At 43.0% G+C, this 22383-nt stretch overlaps 1 protein-coding gene across 1 annotated transcript in view; it reads right to left on the bottom strand.

Moving 5' to 3' along the window:
- The window catches only part of STK32B (serine/threonine kinase 32B), a 305645-nt gene that overhangs the window by 96801 nt on the left and 186461 nt on the right, over window positions 1-22383 (bottom strand). The window contains exons 7-9 of the mRNA XM_040420568.1: window positions 17533-17636; window positions 15807-15923; window positions 8734-8859 (exon numbers count right to left, since the gene is read on the bottom strand). Of these exons, the coding sequence (XP_040276502.1) occupies window positions 8734-8859; window positions 15807-15923; window positions 17533-17636 (347 nt within the window). The remainder of the gene's footprint in view (window positions 1-8733; window positions 8860-15806; window positions 15924-17532; window positions 17637-22383) is intronic.

The raw sequence follows: 22383 nt of genomic DNA, 5'->3' as shown, positions 1-22383 counted from the left end.
ATTCTGCCGTGCTTTAAAGAAAATGATTTTGTGTTACATGCCCACTGTTGTAAATAATATGTTTTCTTTATTCTATGGGTCAGTAATGAGCATGGTGAAATTTGTATAGTTTTTGGACTTTTGTTGAATAAAAAGGTTTGTTACTGAAAAAATAAAAAAATTCAGCACATTCTGTGATCCACCATTTATTTGTTTTTCTGTCAGGTTGTAGTCTTTGTGGCATCATTTTGGAATACATATAATTTATTGTTAGGCAATAATTGTAGTATTTTTTAAGGGGAACTGGAGAAAAAAACAGCAATTCCACCATTGTTTTGTGATTCTATTTTCATGCCACATGCTATAGATAGTTTAAAGAATGTGTTATCTTTTTTTTAATGAGTCTTTACCATCGCAGTGGTGCCATACCATCTCTACTTTTTTTTTACTCTTTTCTATGTGCTGTGTAATTTTGGAGTTGATCACATTTGTCATTTTTAATAAATTTACTTTAAAAAATAAAAAATCTCCCATAGAAATATATGGCAGATTGTTCGGAGATTAAAATTTTACATGATGATGTTACAGTCACAGTCAGTGGCGTACCTCCAATGGAGGCAGACCACGCAGATGCTGTGGGGCCCGTGGAGGAAGGGGGCCAGCAGTGAATAAAAGACCCTGCCCCCTAATATAGAAAGTGGAGAAGGACCTTTGGTAATGTCATCATCACCATGTGACCAATGCAGGAAGGCATAGCAGTCATAGCAGTGCAGCAAAGTCTGAAGGACCTTTGATGATGTCATCATGTGACCAATGCAGAGAAATAGTGAAAGACCTGTGGGATGTCGATGTGAGGGGGCGGAGCTTCTGTGTTGTGCCTGTAGGAGAGGTTAGCGGGCGTCCTGGGACCCGCTAAACCATATAACATACTAGAAAAGCTGGGAATGGTAGTTCTGTCTTATTATATCCCTCTCCATGTAATTTTGATGTATGCCCTAGTACAGTCTGGTAATGCTGGGAGTGGTAGTTCTCTCCTCTTATACCCCTCTCCCTGTAATGTATACTGATGACCCATAATACGTCTGGACATACTGGGGATTATAGTTCTTTCCTTTTAAAACTCTCAGCCAGTAATACTATATGATGCCCTATAATAATCTGGACATGCTGGGAGTTATAGTTTTCTCCTCTTAGGCCAGCTTCACATCACCATTTATATTTCTGTCCTTCTGATCCGTCAGAAGAACAGAAAATACAGAAAAACATGGATCCTGTATTTTAAGCATTTTTTTATGCTCAGTTATGCATCCGTTTTGCATGCAGGACTTTTTATCTGTCTAAAATAACGGATCTCAGATGGAAATGGCTCAAACGGATGCCAAAAATACAGGATCCATTTTTTTTCTTCATTTTTCTGTTGGATCAGAAGAATGGAAAACTAAACGGTGACGTGAACACAGCCTTATACTCTCTCCGTGTAATATCCACTTGTATCCAATAAAAACAACCTGGGCATTCTGGGACTTGAAGTTCTCTCCACTTTTCCCCTTCCTGTGTTGCCCCTTAATTTCCATTACCGTAGTAACAATTTTGTGATGATGAGACTTGTAGTTCCCTTGTCCTTATTATAATGTTCTGCTGATTCTGCTCACATCTGTGGTGGTGACGTTTACTGTTTTGCCCTGTCATAGGAGCAGGGGCGGACATAAGCTGTTGCAGCCGGTGCAGCTGCACAGGGGCCCGGCGTGTGAAGGGGCCCATTCATACTAGTGAGCGCTTCTGGAAGCGCTCACTAGTATCATAATAGTAAGCGCATCCAGAAGCGCTCACTAGAATGCAAGTGATCGGCGATTACTTACCCCTCCGGCCTGACTGCGTACAGCGCGCACTATGACCTGACGCTGTACGCAGCGCGTGCTGTTGAAAACCAGCAGGGCAGGCACTCACATCAGGCAGAGCAGGGGAGGTAAGTTTTAATTATTTATTTTTAGTCTGATCTGAGGTCTGATGGGGCCCTGGGGGTCTGTCACATCGATATGGGGGGCAACTGAGATATGGGGGGGCCGAATAAATAAACAACTGATATTGGGGGGGTCCTCCTGAGTAACTGATATGGGGGGGGTGTACTGGACAACTGACATATGGGAGGGGGGGGGCTGAATAAATAAACAACTGATATGGGGGGGGGGTTCCTCCTGAGTAACTGATATGGGGGGTCCTGGGCAACTGGCATATGGAGGGGAGGGTCTGAGCAACTGATATGGGGGTGTGAATGGGCATCTGATAGGGGGGTCCTGAGCAACAGATATGGGGGCCTATCTGAGCAAGTGACATATGGGGGGGGGGGGGCCTGAGCAATTGACATATGGGGGGCATGCATATTTTATAAACGGTAATATGCAAAATAACTGTTTTATATACTGGCAGACATGGGGGGCACTATGGAGGGGGGGAGCACTATGGAGGGGCCCTATCTTGTATACTGGCACACATAGGGGGCACTATGGAGGGGAAGAGCAATATGGGGGCCCTATCTTATATACTGGAACACATGGGGGGGGCACTATAGAGAGGGAGGAGCACTATGGGGACCCTATCTTATATACTGGAACACATGGGGGGGCACTATGGAGAAGGGGGAAAGGAGCACTATGGGGGAATCTCCTGGGGCCCTATCTTATATACTGGCAGACATGGGGGACACAATGGAGGGGAGGAGCACTTTGAGGGCCCTATCTTATATACTGGCACACATGGGGGGCACTATGGAGAAGGAAGGAGCACTATGTGGGCATCTACTGGGGACCCTATGTTATATACTGGCACACTATGGAGAAGTGAGGAGAGGAGCACTATTGGGTTCATTATATAGGGAAATTATACTGGCACACATTATGGGGGCATTTTATACTGGCACATTGTCAGGCACCACGGGGATAAGGGGAGGCACACTATTGGGGCACGATATAAGTATATACTGGCGCAAATTATAGGGCACTATGGGGACCTTGTCTCAATTGGGGGCACTAAGAGTTTTTTTGGGCACACAGTAAGGGGCATTGGCACACATTATGAGGGTACTATGGGGACATTGGCTCTACAGGAGGCACTAAGAGGAGGTATTTTTTATACTGCCACACAACAGGGCACTTTTATTTTTACTGTAACACATTTGAAAGAGAACTATTACTACCGTGGGCATTATGGTGGGCTTTATTACAGTTAAGGGACTATGAGGAACATGAATACTAGTATGAGCACAATGGGAGCATTATTACTTCTGGGACACAGTGGGATTTTATTACTGTAGGGTAGGGGTGGGCAATATTGGCGATATTGCGATATTGGCGATATGATATGTGCCACGATATGGATTTTGTGTATATCGCCTATATCACCGCCCCGCGATATGACCACAGAGCGGTAGTGAATGATTGCGCAGAAGCTTCTGGCTCACCGATCCTTGGCCTCCCGACTCCGCACCGCGCTGTACTGGCCAGGGCCGGCGTGCACACAGCTTCAGCCCGCTTTGCTGACGCTGTATGTGACGTCAGTCAGGTCCCGCCCAGTGCTTGAAGAAGACGCCACATCTGCGGACTCCATTAGCCGGCCGCTGCCGAGCACCCTGCAGGAAAGGTAAGTATAATAACAGTGACTCTTGTGGGGGGACGGAGACTCTTGCTGGAGGATCGGGGTTGGGGGGGAGGGAGTGGATAAGTAAAGGATCTTTTTGCAAAGGATGGCCAGAACCTGATCATCTTCTGATGGCACTGAGACCGGCTGCTCTGTCTGAATATATAGCAGGGGGGACACATGGAGTCTGATGATGGCAAATGCTGGGGGACACATGTCTGATTATGGCAAATGCCATGGGGCGCTGATCTGATGGCACTGGCTCACTGGGGGACACATGGAGTCTGATGATGGCAAATGCCACAAGGGGCTGATCTGATGGCACTGGCTGTCACGGATTAGAGTGGGGGTAACTCTAATCCGTCTGATGTTAACATAAGTGGAAGCTGCTTGACCAGGACAACAGAATTAGGGAGCAGGTCACCTCCTAGCGCATCCCTAATCTGACCCTGACTCCTAGCTGTATGATCCGACCCTGATGGTACGAGGGCTCATACTCAGGAACCTTGCTTCCCTACTAGCCCTGGACAGATCCCTGAGCTATGAGCTGGGTAAGACAACCTGTTCCTCCTGGATACGGACGAACAGGAGTCTAAACTGGCCAAGCTGCAAAGGAAGGGAAACATCAACACATAGGTTTATGACCACAAGGATGGCCCTCACTGGCAGATGGTATTAGAGACCAGGAGGAGGCCTCCAGCTTACTACAAGGCTGGAGTACCCCTCAGCTTCAGGTCTCCACAGAGGCTTTATAGCCCTAAGTGGCCACACCCACACAGACACACACTGGAGAGGGAATTAACCCTTCCAACACCAACCAGGGAAGTGAAACCACTTAAAGGGGAAAACACACACAATAAACACACTGGAGCTGTTACCGCCGGCAACGACCTGCGTGGCAACCATGTCCTAGGGAACAGCCAGAAGGCCGAGACACTGCCACCACATGTAAACAAATCCACACGTTGCCAACCGCAAGTGCAGGAAAGTCTCACAGTACACACATACAACAACCTCGTGCACAACAAACAGGGAAAGTGCACACTAACAAAGAGAGGTTGCCAGGTGTTACCGCATGCCCTTCACAGCAAGCTGCCTAGCAACAGCTCAGGCTGCTATACTGTGAATACAATCATGTTGCCAGCGGCAACCACATGTGAGGTAACATACCAACAGTCCTCACCATGTGGTTGACAACAGACCAAACCGCAGGCAACTGCATGCGGGGAAGTCACGACCATGACCATGGTCGTGACACTGGCTCACTCCTGGGGGACACATGTCTGATGATGGCAAATGCCACATGGGGCTGATCTGATGGCACTGACTCACTGGCTCACATGTGTCCCCCAGTGAGCCAGTGCCATCAGATCAGCGCCCCATGGCATTTGCCATCATCAGACATGTGTCCCCCAGCAGTGAGCCAGTGCCATCAGATCACCCCTATGTGGCATTTGCCATAATCAGACATGTGTCCCCCAGTGAGCCAGTGCCATCAGATCAGCGCCCCATGGCATTTGCCATCATCAGACAGTCTGATAGATTATGGCAAATGCCATGGGGCTGATGGCACTGGCTCTGGGGGACATGTCTGATGATGGCAATTGGCAAATGCCATGGGGCTGACGCTGACTGATGGCAAATGGCATGGGGCTGATGATTTGCTATACCACAGGCACATAAAAATATTGTTTTTAGAAAGCAATTAGCATTACGTTAGTAATAGTTTAAGTCTTAAAAGAAGGTTTGTCTTATTAGAGACGAATACTCGATTGCTAAAATAATCGTTTCCTGCAGGCGCCCTAGATGTAATCAAGCTGTGCCTGTTTTGGTCAACTTCATGGAGGAGCTTACATGTGGGGAGGAAGAGGAGGAGGTGCTCATAAAGAAGACCGGTGCGACGTCGGTCATATAGACCTGGTTTGGGTTTAAGGGGTCGGATGTGAAACAGAAAAATATAATCTGCAACCTATGCCGGACGACAATAAAAGCAAAGAGAGGGAATACAACCAATTTGTTTCATCACCTCAAAGTGAAGCACGTTTTGGAATACGAAGATAGCCAAAAACTGCGCCCTCTAAAAATTTCTTGCAAAGTTTAATAATTTGTATTTTTTGTATACATACAGAAGAAAATAATATATCGCAATATATATCGCATATCGCACATGCTTCAAATTATATTGCAATATAGATTTTAGGCCACATAGCCCACCCCTACTGTAGGGGCACTATTACTTCTACGTGTTGTCTGGTAGATAATTATTTCTATTGGTGGGACTTTGGGGAGCAGTATTACTGTGGGGGGCACGATATCAGCTTAGCACAATTATTTTTGGGGAACATTATGTTTACACTATTAGTGTCAGGGACACTGTTTCCTGGGCGCAGTTATTTTTTAGGACACTGTGTGCCAATAATTATTAAAGGGGAACTATCTGTGTGTAACCTGCATAGGGAGCACAGTGGGCACAGTATGGGGGGTGGCAGGATGGGGTGTTCAGAAGGTGGGAGGATGATGGAAAAGTAGAAAACTAAGATGTCTGTCTTTCAAACTCTGCAGAGAGAAGAGATGGCTGAAAAATCATCATGGCGGTCTGGTCTGAAAGGAGAAGATGAGGACAGAGAACATCTACATCAAAGGAGACGTCACTGGTACGAGGTGTGTGGCACTGTATTAGGCTACTTTCACATCTGCGTTAGTGATTCTGGCAGGCTGTTCCAGCAGAGAACATCCTGCTGGAATTCACTGGATCCGGCACTGCTGGATGCAGACAGAATGCACGCCAGCCCCATTGACTATAATGGGGTACAGCAGAGATCCGGTCACAATCTGGCAAAAATGCAGAGAATCAGGGGATCGCATGCTGCAGTTTGTGTCCGGCCGATTCCTTGCATTTTCAGCCGGATCAGGTGGCCGGAGCGTAGTGTCGCAGGTGTGAAAGTAGCCTTACCCTGTATGTTTTGCATTGCTCTTAGTAATGTTAGGACGGAATAGGTTAGGTTGCGAATTTGGCTTGGGGGGGGGGGGGGGGCGTGCACATTCTTTACACAGGGGCCCTCTGCTGTCTGTGTCCGCCGCTGCATAGGAGCACAACAACAAAAATCACCGTAGTGCCAGATCTGGCACATCATGGGCAGCAACACCGGACGGATCCCGCTGACTATGATGACATCTGACAGGATTCCATCATGGAGCCTGGCAGGTTGCAAAAGTGTGTCCAGCATTTATGACCTGATCTTCAAATGAGGCCCCAACACACTTGTGATCAAAGCCTTATATGGTCTCTAGCATCATTATGATGTTCTACAGAAGCTGAGGTGTATGTTATGATGTTCTGCAGCAGCTGAGGTGTATGTTATGATGTTCTGCAGCAGCTGATGAGGTGTGTATTAGGAGGTACTGCTGCAGTCAGAGAAACATCACTTGTGACAGGATTAAATCCTTTGGCAATCTGTTCTGTGTCTGCACTTTGTAAAATGTTTTTCATTTTATTAGCAAGTAAGGTGGTTTTTAATTATTTCTACAAAGGGGGCACCATGTGTTTAATCTGCCTGGGGCACCAAGCGACCTTGTCCCGGCCCTGTTACTTTGCCAGCACACGTAAGGACTGGTGATGCTGCTGGATCGAGATCTGGCATGCAGCGCTATTTTGACCTTTGTTTTTGCCAGAATCTGCAACGGAGGCTTCTGCTGGAACCTCTGCAGCAGATGTGCGCATGGCCTAAGGGTGGCCATGGGTCACTCACAAGGGGGCCAAATTTAGATTCTTGCCATGGGGCGCAGTGATTTCTATATACGACCCTGGTCACAGTCTAGCGACCACCCTGTCTCACAAACCCTGCGCAGACACACGGCCCCCTTCTCACCCCTCTCTCTCTCTCTCTCTCCCCGCCCTCTCTCCCCACTCTTCTCTCTCTTCTCTCTCTCTTTACTACAGGAAATGCCAAAAACGATTACCCTTCAGTATAAGGCTAATTTCACACTTGCGTTGTTAATTTCGGTATTGTGATCCGGCAGAGGATCTCAATAGTATGCGACTGTGTGAAATCAAAACGGAAAAACGGATCACTAAATACATTGAAAGTCAATGGATGATGGATTCGGTTTTTAGTCTCCTAAAGGGATCACTATTGGCTTACATTGTTCTCAGTGCCGGATCCCTTTTTTCTGTTTTTATGACCGGACACAAAACCGCAGCTTGCAGCGGTCTTGTGTCCAGTCACAAAACGGAATGCTGCCGGAACGGAAGACGTCCTGATGTATCCTGAACAGATCTTATTCCATTCAGAATGCATGAGGACTAAACAGAAACGGTTCCTTCCTGTCAATCACCGGCAGAATCGGGCTGTCTAATACAGCCTTTAGTCTAAACAACCCCTTTAATGATAGAGCACCTAGGAGAAGGACACTATCTGATAAGCTTATTGTCAGGGATAGTCTAGCAATAAGGGATTGTCCAAAGTGGAGATCCCCTTAAAGACACTACAGAAAGTAAATGAGACAGCCCAATTCTGCCGACGTTCCTTCCTGGCAATTGCCTGCTCGTCAGTGTAGGAGACCGCTGGTATTACATGCAACGATCTCCTCCTTAGCATAGGGAGGAGTGATCGTTATGCCATCTCTCTTCTCTATACTGAATCATTGTTTGCCAGCAATAGATCGTGATTAGACATCGCAATCTGCTGCCTGCAAAATTTTTAAACCGATCAACAGATTTGAATTGCCCGATGAATGAGTGTTTGCTAGTTCATTGGGTAATCAGCGGCAGTATTACACTGCCAGATTATCACTAACGAGCGCTACTCGTTACCGATCATCTGGCAGTAAATCTGTCCGTCTAATACAGGGTAAAGAAAAAAACTATCAATATATTGTAGGGTGGCAGCTCTACTGGAACTGTATGATGTCATTGGACTGACTTGTTTGATCTCCTTCCGTTCTTATTGTGTATACTTCTTGACACAACACTTAGTAATGGAGTAGTAAAATTTACTCCATTGGGACACTGTGAAGCCTTACAAATCCTCATGCTGTCTACTGACCAGGACATGTGTTATTGTCATTTCTCAGGTTGTCTTATCCACACGTAGGGGTATGTGAAAATAAATGAAATCTTACATTTGGAACAAAGCTGGGCGTAATAGATTTCTCCAATACTGCATCCCAGTTCATGTCAGCCAGGTACGGAGAAGTCTGAATGTCAGCTAATGATGAAAAGCGGCACTCTGGGTCCTTCATAAGAAGCTGCAAAAACACAAGAAAGTTTACTATGATTTATGTGTAATTAAATTTCAAGTCTGTCCCATAAACTATTGTAAAAGCATCCCCCGTGTGCATTATGGGAACAAGAGACTGAGAATATTTCACTATTACCATCACGAACTGACTGATTTCAAACCCCTTCAGTTCTACCTACAGTAAATACTTGAGCTTTTGGAAGTATAATGATATGAGAATAACATGCACGTAATAATAATACTAGGGAGAATACCCAATACATGAATCCAGTGATCCTTCATTAAAGAGGTTCTCCAGGAGGGGATGAGAAATGGAAGGACTTATACTTCTCCTTCCTGCTGGATCCAATTCTTGCTTTCGCTCAAAAATGCATCAAAAACTTCCACAAAAAGCGGAGAGTGATACCACCCTAAAGATTGAAATACTGTAGCTATGACCTATGACATAAAAAGTAAAAATGGGATTGGGAGTGATCTGGTCCCCTAGGCAATACTGTATATATATATATATATATATATATATATATATATATATATATATATATATACTGTGTTAGTTAGTAAATACAAGATGAGAAAAGATTTTGATTCCTCTCTGGTATCTGATACCTTTTAAACAAAGTACGAACATAGGGACAATGAGGTAGATGAGACAAGTGATGTAAAGCAGATCAATATGAGAGGAGAAGAAAACAAACAGTTGTAACAGTAAATTGTTGAAGCAATTATAGATGAGGAGTGTGAAAGTTTTATTGTTCTTGAATTGATATCCAGTCCATGAATGGGTTGAACCCAAAAGGTCTGAGAGACACATTCCTTAAGAGACACATTCATTCCTGATCTGAGTTTGTCAAAGGTTGTCGTGAACTTGTATTCCCAGACTCTCCTGTCCTTCTCAGATTTGAAATTCCCTTTTGATATCATTCCTTTCATGTCTGTGATGTTGTGGTCATGGCTGCAAAAGTTTTTCGGTACAGGCAAATCATTCCTTTCTTCTTTTATTGTGTGGGGATGAGATTTTATTCTTGTTCTAAGTTTCGACCAGTTTCACTGACATAGAGACCTCATTTGGTACATACAATCAGATAGACCACATTTGATGTGGTGCAGGTGAACATACCTAGGATGATGTACTTCTGATCTGTATTAGGAACCTGTACATTGTAAGTGGTCATTATGTATGGACAGGTCTTACAATTGGTCTATTTGCAGGGGAATGCACCTGTTGTTATTGGAGAATACAGTGGTGAGCTACTGACAATAATGTTTTTGAGATTAAGGAGCTGTCTATAGCACAGGAGTGGGGGGTCCAGAAATATTGATTTCAGTCATCTTTTTGTAGTATTAGATGTAGTCTCTGATCAATCCTCCTTAGAATTTCCAGATTTGGGCTGTAGGTGACTCTAGAGGTACGTGAGGATTTTCTTGTCTTGTTTTGTATTTTAGATGCTCACTCTTTGGTAATCTGGTGGCTCTGGCAATTTGGTTCTTCACTGTAGTTATGTAGTATCCCTGACTCACACATGTCTTTTTGAGGATTCCAAGGTGTTCAATCCTGTCTGCAGGGTTTGAATATATGTGATTGTATCTGATAGCTTGACTGTAGGTGATGGAGTGTTTGGAGTTTGGGGTGGAAACAGTCCCATCTGAGGTATGTTGTGCAGCCAGTTGGTTTCTGGTAAAGAGTTGTTTCTACTGTATTGCTCTGTAGCTTGATGATGGTGTCCTAAAAATTTATTTTAGTAAAGGAATAGTTGAATGTTAAATTGATGGTGGAATGAAACTGATTGAAGTGTTCATGGAATTTTTTTAGCTGTTATTCAGATCCAGTCCAGATATAATGTCATTAATGTAACGATAATAGGCCAAAGGTTTGAAAGGGCAAGTCATTTTCAAGTTTAGCCATGGACAGATTTGCAGATTGTGGTGCCATTTTGCTCTCCACTGCCGTACCGGTCTTTTGCAGGCATATGCTTTCACCAAATGAAAAGTAATTATGGGTAAGAATGAATTTTGTAACGTCTACCACAGATTCGGTGCCAATTCCTTATTCTCTCATAAACACCTCACAGGCCTTTAATCAATCTTGGTGTGGAATGTTAGAATATAAAGATTCTACATCCATGGTAGACAGGATTGTTCGCTCTGGTAGGGGACCTATTGCAGACAGTTTATTCAGTAGGTCAGTTGTGTCCGAAAGGTAGCTGGCTGTATCTCTCACCAGGGGTTTAAGGACACCTTCCATCCATCCAGAGATTTTCTCAGTGAGGGTGCTCTCGCGTTAAATTATCTGTCTCCCTGGATTTACAGGTTTGTGAATCTTGGAAAGCATGTAAAATGTCCCTGTCTGTTCTTGGAGTTTCTGGTATCAGGTTGTATGGTATTGCAGGTAAGCCAGTAAAAAACGTTTTAAGTTCTTTAGAGTAATCCTGTCTGTCAGTTGCCTGTTTGCTTCTGTTATGTAGCCAGATATGTTCATTATGACTATAGCACCTCCTTTATCTGCTGGTTTAATGATTTCTTCATTGTTTTTCAAAGATTGTATGGCCCTCCTTTCCTGGGCACTAATAGATGGCCCTGGTCTGTATCCAGGATGGTAGATTTACCCATCTGTCTAAAGGATTCTATATATCTATCTACATGGGAGTTATGTCCAATTGAGGGTGTCCAAATGGTTGAAATCCATATTTCCAGAACCCCCATTCCTGTGCTATAGACAACCTCCTAATCTCAAAAACATCATGGTCAGAAGCTCACTGAGCTCTCCAAAAACAACAGGAACATTCTCCTGCAAACAGACCAAATGTAAGACCGGTCCATAATGATCACTGACATTCATTTAATTGCTCTGTTAGATTTATTTCAGGCTGGCAGCTCATGGGAGGGAGTGTATCCTTTCTGCTCCAGCTCTCTCCCTATCACAGCCCAGGGTGTGTGTCTTTTCTGCTGCAGCTCTCTCCCTATCATATCTCGGGGGGGGGTTCTCAGGGGGCATATTCTTTCTGAGTCCTTTGTGCTCCAACTTTTTCTATGTAACTGTCAGATCTTTTAACAGTAGATCCAGCTGGTGGCAGTTCAGGGATGGAACTGAGCATGTGCGACCACCTCAGTGATGTTACTGAGGAGGACAGAGAAATAAGGAAAAGATCCAACAGCAGGTGGTGTTATGGAGATACATTTTATTGAATACCTCAGTGACTATGATGCCTTTGTAACTACATGCAATGAAAAAAGTATTCCGATCCAGGTGCTGATTTGAAAAAGGTAGAATATTGTTCTTGGGACAACCCTTTTAATTCTATGTGTACTCCTTCTAATCATGGCTCTTTTACATGTTTATAGGAACATTGGCTCCCAGTATTGGCCCCATCTCCATGTTTCTGCTATCGGTAGGGATGTCAGCTCTCTGCTGTATCATGGATACTTTCCTACACATTAGAAAATCTTTTCCATATTGTCACAATAGCTTTGCCGATAACTCTCGGACGAGTAGCTCTGAGAAGTTATCTGTCAACTGTGCTTAGCGTCTGCTGTGTAATCAGAGAACATTTTCTCCTCTGTGTTCACAGAAGTGTGGTCTGAAGTAGCAGTTTCCAAACATAAGGTATTTTCAAGGGCATACTGCAGGAAAAACAGCATCTAAACTGTCAACACTATTACCATCATGAGGGATCAGCCGTCTCCTCACCATCGGTCTTTATGCAGAAGACCTACTTGTTGGACCTGATTTAACATGATGTGACCGTCAGAATTAGCATGGATGGAAAATCCCCACATGAACGTTAAGTACAGTGAGGTCACCCAGCAGCATATCCTCGTCTCTCTCTGACGGTACATTGTCCCTGTATACTGTAATGCTGGTGAAGTATGAATCATACCTGTAGGCTTTATTTTATATACGATTGGTTTAGAATAATCTACAGTGAGGTGGAAGTGGCACGCTGCAAGCTACTTGTCATGGGGCAGTGATTTATTGGCGTCCGGAGCAGTAAGATATAGGGCACAGGTTCAGCTTTGAACACATGCTTTGATGTATATATGAAATGTTGAAAGTTTTTTTTTTTTTAAGTGAGGGGGTTCCAAAAATGTTTTGGTGTCCGCAGTGGAGATGATAAAATGACCCCCATTGTCCATGTATTTATGGCTTTTAGAGATGAGTGAAGTTCTCTAAAATTTCGCGTGACGCATGATGACGTCAACATGTCGGCCGGCGTGGTGACGTCATACGTCACCGTGCAGGAGATTTCATGCAGAATTTTGAATAATTTTTTTTATTTTACCGCCATTTCAGGGAAAATCGATTCATTATCACAAAGCTTTGCAGTTAATAAAATTTTTACTGAAATTCGGATCGAACTACTCTTCGTGAACTTCGATTCGCTCAACACTAATGGCTATGTATTTATGGCTTGTCCATATATTTATGGCCATTTTGTAATCTTTCGTAATCCTGTTTAATATCTACTATTCTTGATGGTTTGGGATGATGCACGGGTTAATGGAGGTTGTTTAAGGCTATGGATTAGGGATAACTTCAATACTTTGTACAACCTATTTAAGGTAGGAAATTAATAAAATGTATCTAATCTAAATCCCCTGTTTCCCATCACACAACCAGAAACTTGCATGATGAATTTCAGATTTCTTATGGTCACCATTAGGGGGAGCTCTTTGAATAGGCAGTCATACAACTCTTAAACTCTAAAATAAAGCCATATACAGTGAGCTCCCCCTGGTGGTGGCAGAAATAGTTTATATAACTGAATTCAATCAGGATGTTTTGACTAGTAGAGTGAGGGAGACTGGTAAACTGGTGGAGTCAGTAGTGAAAACCATAAAATACCACACTAACAATCGACAAGTCCACTATAGGAGCTTCACAACTCCCTTATGAATGAGTAAGGGGCCAGAGTCCTTCGAAATTTCAGGTGGCGGGGGAAGAGGTTAGGATTATGTTGGGCTAGGCGTCCCTCATGTTTTGGATTTTATTGATGCAAAAGAAGATGTAAATAAAAGTACTGAGTAGTCAAAACCTCCATGCTAGAGCCTAAAGAGATTGTCTCACAAATACAACCACTGTCCATGTCTCAGAGGCTAACATCATGAGTAGTGTCATTCAGGTAAATGTCAGGGACATAGGCAAGTCAATCCCTAATAGGGAAACAGGTCAAGTCATGTCACAGGTTTAGTGACAGTAACATTACCTGAAATACTTAGAAAACAGATGACCTCACCAATCCCCCCCGATTATGGGACTTCCCCAGTGCCTCGTCGGTATCTACTTCCTGCTCCCTTTCTACATGGACATGTGAGCTCCATGTGACCTGCTACAGCCAGTGATTGGCCCCAAGTAGGGCTGAAACGATTACTCGATTGAAAGTAATTTGACACGAAAAAATGCTAGCTGCAAATTTTTTGCATCGAGGATTCATTTGTGTCATGTGACCACGGAGCCGGAGTGAAGCGCTTGCTATTACTTACCGCTCCGTGGTCACCTGCCGACCCGCGCGCTGCACTGTATCCTGACACATCGTCAGGACATGACCCGATGGCGATGCTGTGTGATGTCAGGAAGGCAGTGCAGCGCGCGGAGAAGAAGACGGAGGAGTTGTGGAGCAGCGCCCCTACAGGAAAGGCCACTCCATGTCCACAACCTCACTGCAAGAAACAGCAAAGTAGGAGTGAGGACGCCGCCGTGAGCACACTGCAGAGATCTGGGGTGACATGGTGCGGGCAAAGAGGATCCGGTCGGCTGGGGACTGCAGGCGATACGCATATGCAAGTTTCATTACTGCTGAGCTCAGGGTTTCCAGAGCCCGGACAGACAATCTAATAAAAGCATCCTGACTGGGCAGCGGGATTGCGAACGAACGGCACTAACACCCTGCAGTCAATGGGACGATTAGCAAGAAGCTGAAGAGTCTGGAGAAGGGCACAGTCAGCATGGAGCGGGCGTATGTAATAAACACCGGGGTGTGAGCTGCAGGCTCAGCAATAATAGGAATGGAAACTACTATAGGGAGCCCCCCATAAATCAGTGCTCAGGGGTGAAGTCCTCATCACAGGCGGATTGTGACTGAGAGAGAGAGTGCCTTAATGAACAGAATGCCGGAACTACAGTAAAGACTGACACATGTGGGGGGGGGGGGCACCGCTTCTTCTCTGTAATATATGTCACCAAGTCATGCTCTATGGCTGGATGAATTACCTCCTGCTGTCCAGGGCACTCTGAACCACTGCCGCCTGGTTCATCACTCGGACTGGCTCTTAGGGGGGCAAACTGATGGCACTTAGTGGGGCAAGCTGATGGCACTGGGGTGGGGGAGCGCTGAAGGCACTAGGGGAATGGAGCTGATGGCACTGGGGGATAGTGGAGCTGATGGCACTGGGGGGAACTGATGCACTTGGGCTGATCACACGGAGGGAACGAAGGTTGTTGGGGAATGACGGCAGGGGGTCTGATGAATTTTTATAAAGGAAAACAGTCTATTAATTCATTTTTTTCTTATTAGAGTACTCGATTAATTTTAAAAATAAATCGGTAGAATACTCGATTACTAAAATATTTGTTTACTGCAGCCCTAGCCCCAAGCATCATATGTCTTTATCGAGAGGGAAGTAGTGACCACCTGGGGACTCAGAAAGCATTGGGACAGGATCGGTAAGGTGAAAATGATTTATTTGTTATTTTCTAACTTTATAACCTGTTTTCTAAATAATTTTTCATGGCTGGACAACCCCTTTAAGGTCTCAGAATGAGTAGTGACGTCACAGCTATGGGTGTGACAGGCAGTGACATCATAAACTGTTCCATCCCTATAAATGGAGTTCCAGGACCAACAGTTGCCAAAGTGGAATAATTTGTATATATGGAAACTTAGAAGTTTAATGGTATTTTGTACTTCAGATTCATCGTGCAGCAACGAGGCAACACCAAGATAAGCGAAATCTTACCTTCTTAAGTAACGCCACCATGTTTTTACACCATGTGGAAGAATAGCGCACTCTTTCTATCTTGAACATGTTGAGAATGTCATCTATTGGAGTAGTCGAATGAATTTCATAAGGCCTCTAGAATAGAAATGAGAAGTCCATTCAATCCATTCATACACCAGGCCATTAAAACTGAATTGCATGGATTGTATACATTTATTTTCTGATACATTCCTCATAGACTTTATTGATATGTAGTAGTAGTACTGTAGTTTATACACTGCATATTCTGCATACTAATCTGCACCAAAAGGTAGAACCTACTGTACTTTGGTTTACTTGTGTTGCTTATATTTAGCCACAGCTGAATTCACAATTCTGCACTTTGCTGAGCTCAAATCTTCAGCCTTCTCTACTGCTTCAGTGTCTGCACAGAGCTCACTCTGGTGTTTTGCATTCAAGGAAGTGAAGTAATGTAGAAAAACGAGTACTCGCTGGACGAGATTGGACACGTCAAGACTCAATGGGTTTGGGGGGGCTGATGGCGATTTAAGCAAGCAGAGGGCGTAGTGGACAGGAAGCCAAATGTGACTCATTCACATAACTGTGTACCCCAACTTTCCCATAAGCATACAAGCTCGGATCGGCTGAGCATGCATGCTTATTTCTGTAGGGACATCTCAGGAGAACAACAGATTGGAATGGATGTTGAAATCACTGGTAACTCCTGCTTGGGTAGGTTCTGCAGGACGAGTGAGTGGAGGATAGGAGTAGTTGTTTGGTTCCCTAGGGCTGTGCAGTGACTGGAGGGCACACCCTTACTTTCCTTAGGGTACACCCTGGTATTGGGGTTCATGCCTGGTGTTGGCTGGGGTGCCCTTGATGTTAGATGATTTACTAGGGTCGAGGCAGGATTGATAGATAGTGGAGGCAATGATCAGGCCAGTCAGTTGTAATAGTAATGTGAGACTTTTTTTTAAGTGAATGATAGGGGTCGTAGTACAAATAGCAACGAGGTACAGTTCCACAGCATATTACAGTGCAATAATGATGGACAGCAACTAAGATGTTTGAAGTTTCTCTCAGAAGAATCACAGGAATGCAATAAGGTTCTTGTTAAGTCCTTCTGCCGTTCTCAGACTGATGGGTGCAGAAATTTAGAAATGGGTGGCCAATCCATCTAAAAGTATGGAGGTTGCCTCAGAAATAGTCCTTCCACAGCAGCAAAGCCTTTCTCCCATAAACAAGCACAATACCTTGATGTGTGAAGCTTGCACGGCCATGTGAGTTCTAGACCTTCCTAGATATCTGGTCTCTCTGTTTTCTGGGGCACTTTAGTAGCCGGGTTACCTCCACAGCAATTGTGGGCTCAGAGATTAGGGTTCTCTGAACTAGGACCTACCTGTGCAGGAGCTACAACACACCTGTCTTCTCCCTTGCACTGCTCAGACTAGACTCCCTACACACTAGCTAGTCAGGTGGTGGACCTGGTCCATTCTCTGACAACCTAACACTATTTGCAAAGATGTTAACCATTTATTGTCCATACTGTGTCATTAAGTCCACGTATATATAAAATCCCAACATTTAACTCAAACATTGCATTAACTTTGTAAATAGTAATTAATCCATTGCAATAGTGCTTCTGGCTTCTGTAATGGCAGGAGGTATACAGAAAATGCAAAGGGACATAGGTTACATAAATTTAGCACATATTCTGAATAATTAATATTATAGATCCACTTACCCAACCTCTGAGCAGTTCATAGGCTGTAATCCCTAATGACCACCAATCTACTGGGTATGAGTATCCGGGCCCCACCTCCATGAACGATTGGAAAACTTCTGGAGCTTAAAATATAAAGTATATGTATTAATAATATACCACTTAAAATCCAAAAAATACAAGTGACTGTATTTTGTTTGGCATCATGTGATGTAAAACTAGCATAAATTACACCAAAAATCTATATCTTTCCTGTGAGGTGTAGATTTCTGGATTTAGTACATAAACTTCCCCAAGATGCACAAAACTTATTAAAGAAGCAGTCCCACACATCTTTTTGTTCTCTGACCTGTTAGAAAGGTACAAGATGGAAACTGTAGTGACGGTAATCTTCTTACCAGTTACTGTATTTGTGAGTTATAACCTCCCTTCTGATCTTCAGCTGTGTCGTGTGACCCCCACTCTCACTGTCTAAATAATGCAGCATCTTATGTGTGGACAGGAAGCCAGTTTCTTATGTATTCCTATGGGAGCCTAAACGTCAGTCTCATAGGAAAGAATAGAGAAGTAACTGACTTCCTTTCCTGTGTCAGTTGGAGATCAGTGTTGGTCACATGGCACAGCTGAGGATCAGAAGGGAGGTTATAACTCACAAATAGAGTCACTGGTAAGAAGATTACCTTCACTATAGAGTACATCAAGTAACTTTCTAACAGATCAGAATATAACATTTAAGTGCTTCTTTAACCGCTTAGGGAACGCTTTGACTTATCCAGGCCGATCTAAGACTGTTTTTTCGTCACATATTGTACTTCATGACACTGGTAAAATGGAGTCAAAAAAATTCATTTTTATTTATAAAAAAAAAAAAATGTACCAAAAAGTTCTAAAAATTTGCAAATTTTAAGTTTCAATTTCTCTACTTCTATAATACATAGTAATACCTAAAAAAATTGTTATTAATTTACATTCCCCATATGTCTACTTCATGTTTGGATCATTTTGGGAATGACATTTTATTTTTTGGGGATGTTACAAGGCTTAGAAGTTTAGAAGCAAAACTTGAAATTTTTCAGAAATTTTCAAAAACACACTTTTTAAGGACCAGTTCAGGTCTGAAGTCACTTTGTGAGGCTTACATAATAGAAACCACCCAAAAATGACCCCATTCTAGAAACTACACCCCTCAAGGTATTCAAAACTTATTACAAACTTTGTTAACCCTTTAGGTGTTCCACAAGAATTAATGGAAAATAGAGAAACAATTTCAAAATTTAACTTTTTTGGCAGATTTTACATTTTAATAATTTTTCCAGTTACAAAGCAAGGGTTAACAGCCAAACAAAACTCAATATTTATGGCCCTGATTCTGTAGTTTACAGAAACACCCCATATGTGGTCGTAAACTGCTGTACGGGCACACGCAGGGCACAGAAAGAAAGGAATGCCATACGGTTTTTGGAAGGCAGATTTTGCTGGACTGTTTTTTTGACACCATGTCCAATCAGGGGGATGCACCCCTAGAGTAGAAACTCCAAAAAAGTGACCCCATTTTAGAAACTAGGGGATAGGGTGGCAGTTTTGTTGGTACTATTTTAGGGTAAATATGATTTTTGGTTGCTCTATATTACACTTTTTTGTGAGGCAAGATAACAAGAAATAGCTGTTTTGGCACCGTTTTTTTTTTTTGCTTTTTAAAACATTCATCTGACAGGCTAGATCATGTGGTATTTTTATAGAACAGGTTGTCACGGACGCGGCGATACCTAATATTTATACTATTTTTATTTATGTAAGTTTTACACAATGATTTCATTTTTGAAACAAAAAAATAAAATGTTTTAGTGTCTCCATAGTCTGAGAGCAATAGTTTTTTCAGTTTTTGGCCGATTATCTTGGGTAGGGTATGATTTTTGCAGGATGAGATGACGGTTTGATTGGCACTATTTTTGGGTGCGTATGACTTTTTGATCGCTTGCTATTACACTTTTTGTGATGTAAGGGGACAAAAAAATTGCTTTTTTTTACACCGTTTTTATTTTTATTTTTTTACGCTATTCACCTGAGGGGTTAGGTCATGTGATATTTTTTATAGAGCATGCTATTACGGACGCGGCGATACCTAATATGTATACTTTTTTTTTATTTATGTAAGTTTTACACAATGATTTCATTTTTGAAACCAAAAAAAATCATGTTTTAGTGTTTCCATAGTCTGAGAGCCATAGTTTTTTCAGTTTTTGGGTGATTATCTTGGGTAGGGTATGATTTTTGCAGGATGAGATGACAGTTTGATTGGCACTATTTTGGGGTGCGTATGACTTTTTGATCGCTTGCTATTACACTTTTTGTGATGTAAGGTGGCCAAAAATTGCTTTTTTTTTTACACCGTTTTCTTTTTACGGTGTTTACCTGAGGGGTTAGGTCATGTGATATTTTTATAGAGCAGGTTATTACGGACGCGGTGATACCTAATATGTATACTATTTTTATTTATGTAAGTTTTACACAATGATTTCATTTTTGAAACAAAAAAAAATCATGTTTTAGTGTCTCCATAGTCTGAGAGCCATAGTTTTTTCAGTTTTTGGACGATTATCTTGGGTAGGGTATGATTTTTGCAGGATGAGATGACGGTTTGATTGGCACTATTTTTGGGTGCGTATGACTTTTTGATCGCTTGCTATTACACTTTTTGTGATGTAAGGGGACAAAAAATTGCTTTTTTTACACCTTTTTTTTTTTGCCTATCATAGTCAAAACTGTGGACATTGTCTGCTCAATATTAAGCCAGAAGAATCACCCACAAACTATAGGATTGGGACTATAAATTATCAACACCCATTTATAATAGCCATACGATTTTATCTACGATTATATCCACAATTATGTTTATGTATATTTATACAGCCATCTTATGCGATTTTTTTCTATAGGTATTTATATCTGCAATTTTATATACAAGTCATTATGTGATTTTTTTTTATAGGTGTTTACATCTGCGATTTATATAAGTGATCTCATCTGCGATTTTATATATACTGTATTTATTACCTAAGTGTTCTTATTCGCTATTATATATTGTATGAACTACCCTACACACACCTTATTCTACAAATAAATTGTAAATCCATGGTGCCAAAGGGTGAGTGCCAGTCACTTCATTTTATATCCAATTTTTGTCTCTCCTTTTGACCGGGTGGGTCAATACGTGACTAGAGCACCTATCCATACCTCGAGTTGGGTGAGCCTCTATTTCTTTCTTCTTACATATCTGGACATAACTACTGTGAAGGGGGCACATATCTTGCCATAGCTACTGTGAAAGGGGCACATATCTAGGCATAACTACTGTGTAGGGGGCATCTCTGGGCATAACTATAGTGAAATGGGCACTGATCTGGGCATAAGTGCTGGGAAGGGGCCACATATCTGGACATAACTACAGTGAAGGGGAAACACATATCTGGAAATAACTACTATGAAGGGGGCACATATTTGGGCAGAACTACTGTGAAGGGGGCACATATCTTGCCATAGCTACTGTGAAGGGGGCACATATCTGGGCATAACTACTGTGAAGGGGCATCTCTGGGCATAACTACTGCGAAATGGCATTGATCTGGGCATAAGTGCTGTGAAGGGGGAACATATCTGGACATAACTGCTGGGAAGTGGGCATCTCTGGGCGCAACTACCGTGAAGGGGGCACATCCGAGCATAGCTACTGTGAAGGGGGCACAGTGTGGGCATTACTACTATGTGCAGGTACAAAGGGGGAATAATTACTATGTGGGGGCATTAAGGGGACTGGTTGTGTATAGTTATGCTTTGGGCGGAGTTAGAGGCGTAACTTAGTATAACAAAATATATATACATATTGTAAACCTATTGGCCCATATTCACAAGATGTTTTTTTATTTGCATGTATATATTTATATTTGGTTTGGGGAGGCCCAGGTACATTCCTTGTACAGGGGCCCTCTGCTGTCTGTGTCCACCCCTGGGTGGACGCACATGCTCAGTTCCATCCTGCAACTATCCCCAGTCCTATCTTTTGTTGGAAGCTGTGACAGTTACAGGGAGTGAGCTTCTGCAGAAAGGACAAATCCTCTAAGCTTTGATTGGGAGAGAGCTGCAGCCGAAAATACACACCCCCTGAGAAAAGATAGGCAGAGGACTGCAGCAGAAAGGACATGCCTACTGAGAAGTGACATGCCCCTTAACTGTCTGCTTAAAATACATCTAGCAGACTCGTTGGAGCAATGAATGGGGAGAACTCTGGATCCATCTGAGGTACAGGGCTGGTTCTGGCTTTGTTAGAAAGACAATGTCATGTATGTACTATATGAGGTCAGATTTTTTTTTTACATTAATCATGAGATAACCCCTTTAATAGCTGTTGCATAGGGTTATATAAACCTTTCTTATCATCATGCCATTCTTGTATCTTGGAATAAATAGGGCTGAATGATAACATTGGCGTTTTCTCGTCTGTCTGCTGTGCACTGGAGGTGCGATAGTTAACCACATTTCTGAAAGGCGCATTGATGTAACCTGTTTTTCCTCTATCTCCATCAGCCTTCACACAGGCCAGTGGATCGAGCAGCTGTATACTGTAGAATTGCACTCTGATTTGCTATCATGATGTGTAATCACCGCGCTGCTATTCAGACCTGCCTGATAAGGATCATATAATTTGACAGCAGTCGCAGTTACAGGAAAAAAACTGTCACTTCCATGACAAAGGGTTCAGGCATCCAGACAGCACATTCTGGGGAGATGTTTAGAGAAAATCACTGTTGAGCACATGAATGGTATATTCACATTTTATACAGTCAGGTCCATAAATATTGGGACATCGACATAATT

The sequence above is a fragment of the Bufo bufo genome, chromosome 2 (genome assembly GCF_905171765.1).
Source record: "Bufo bufo chromosome 2, aBufBuf1.1, whole genome shotgun sequence".
Lineage (NCBI taxonomy): Eukaryota > Metazoa > Chordata > Amphibia > Anura > Bufonidae > Bufo > Bufo bufo.
This window is presented reverse-complemented; position numbering and strand designations above follow the sequence as displayed.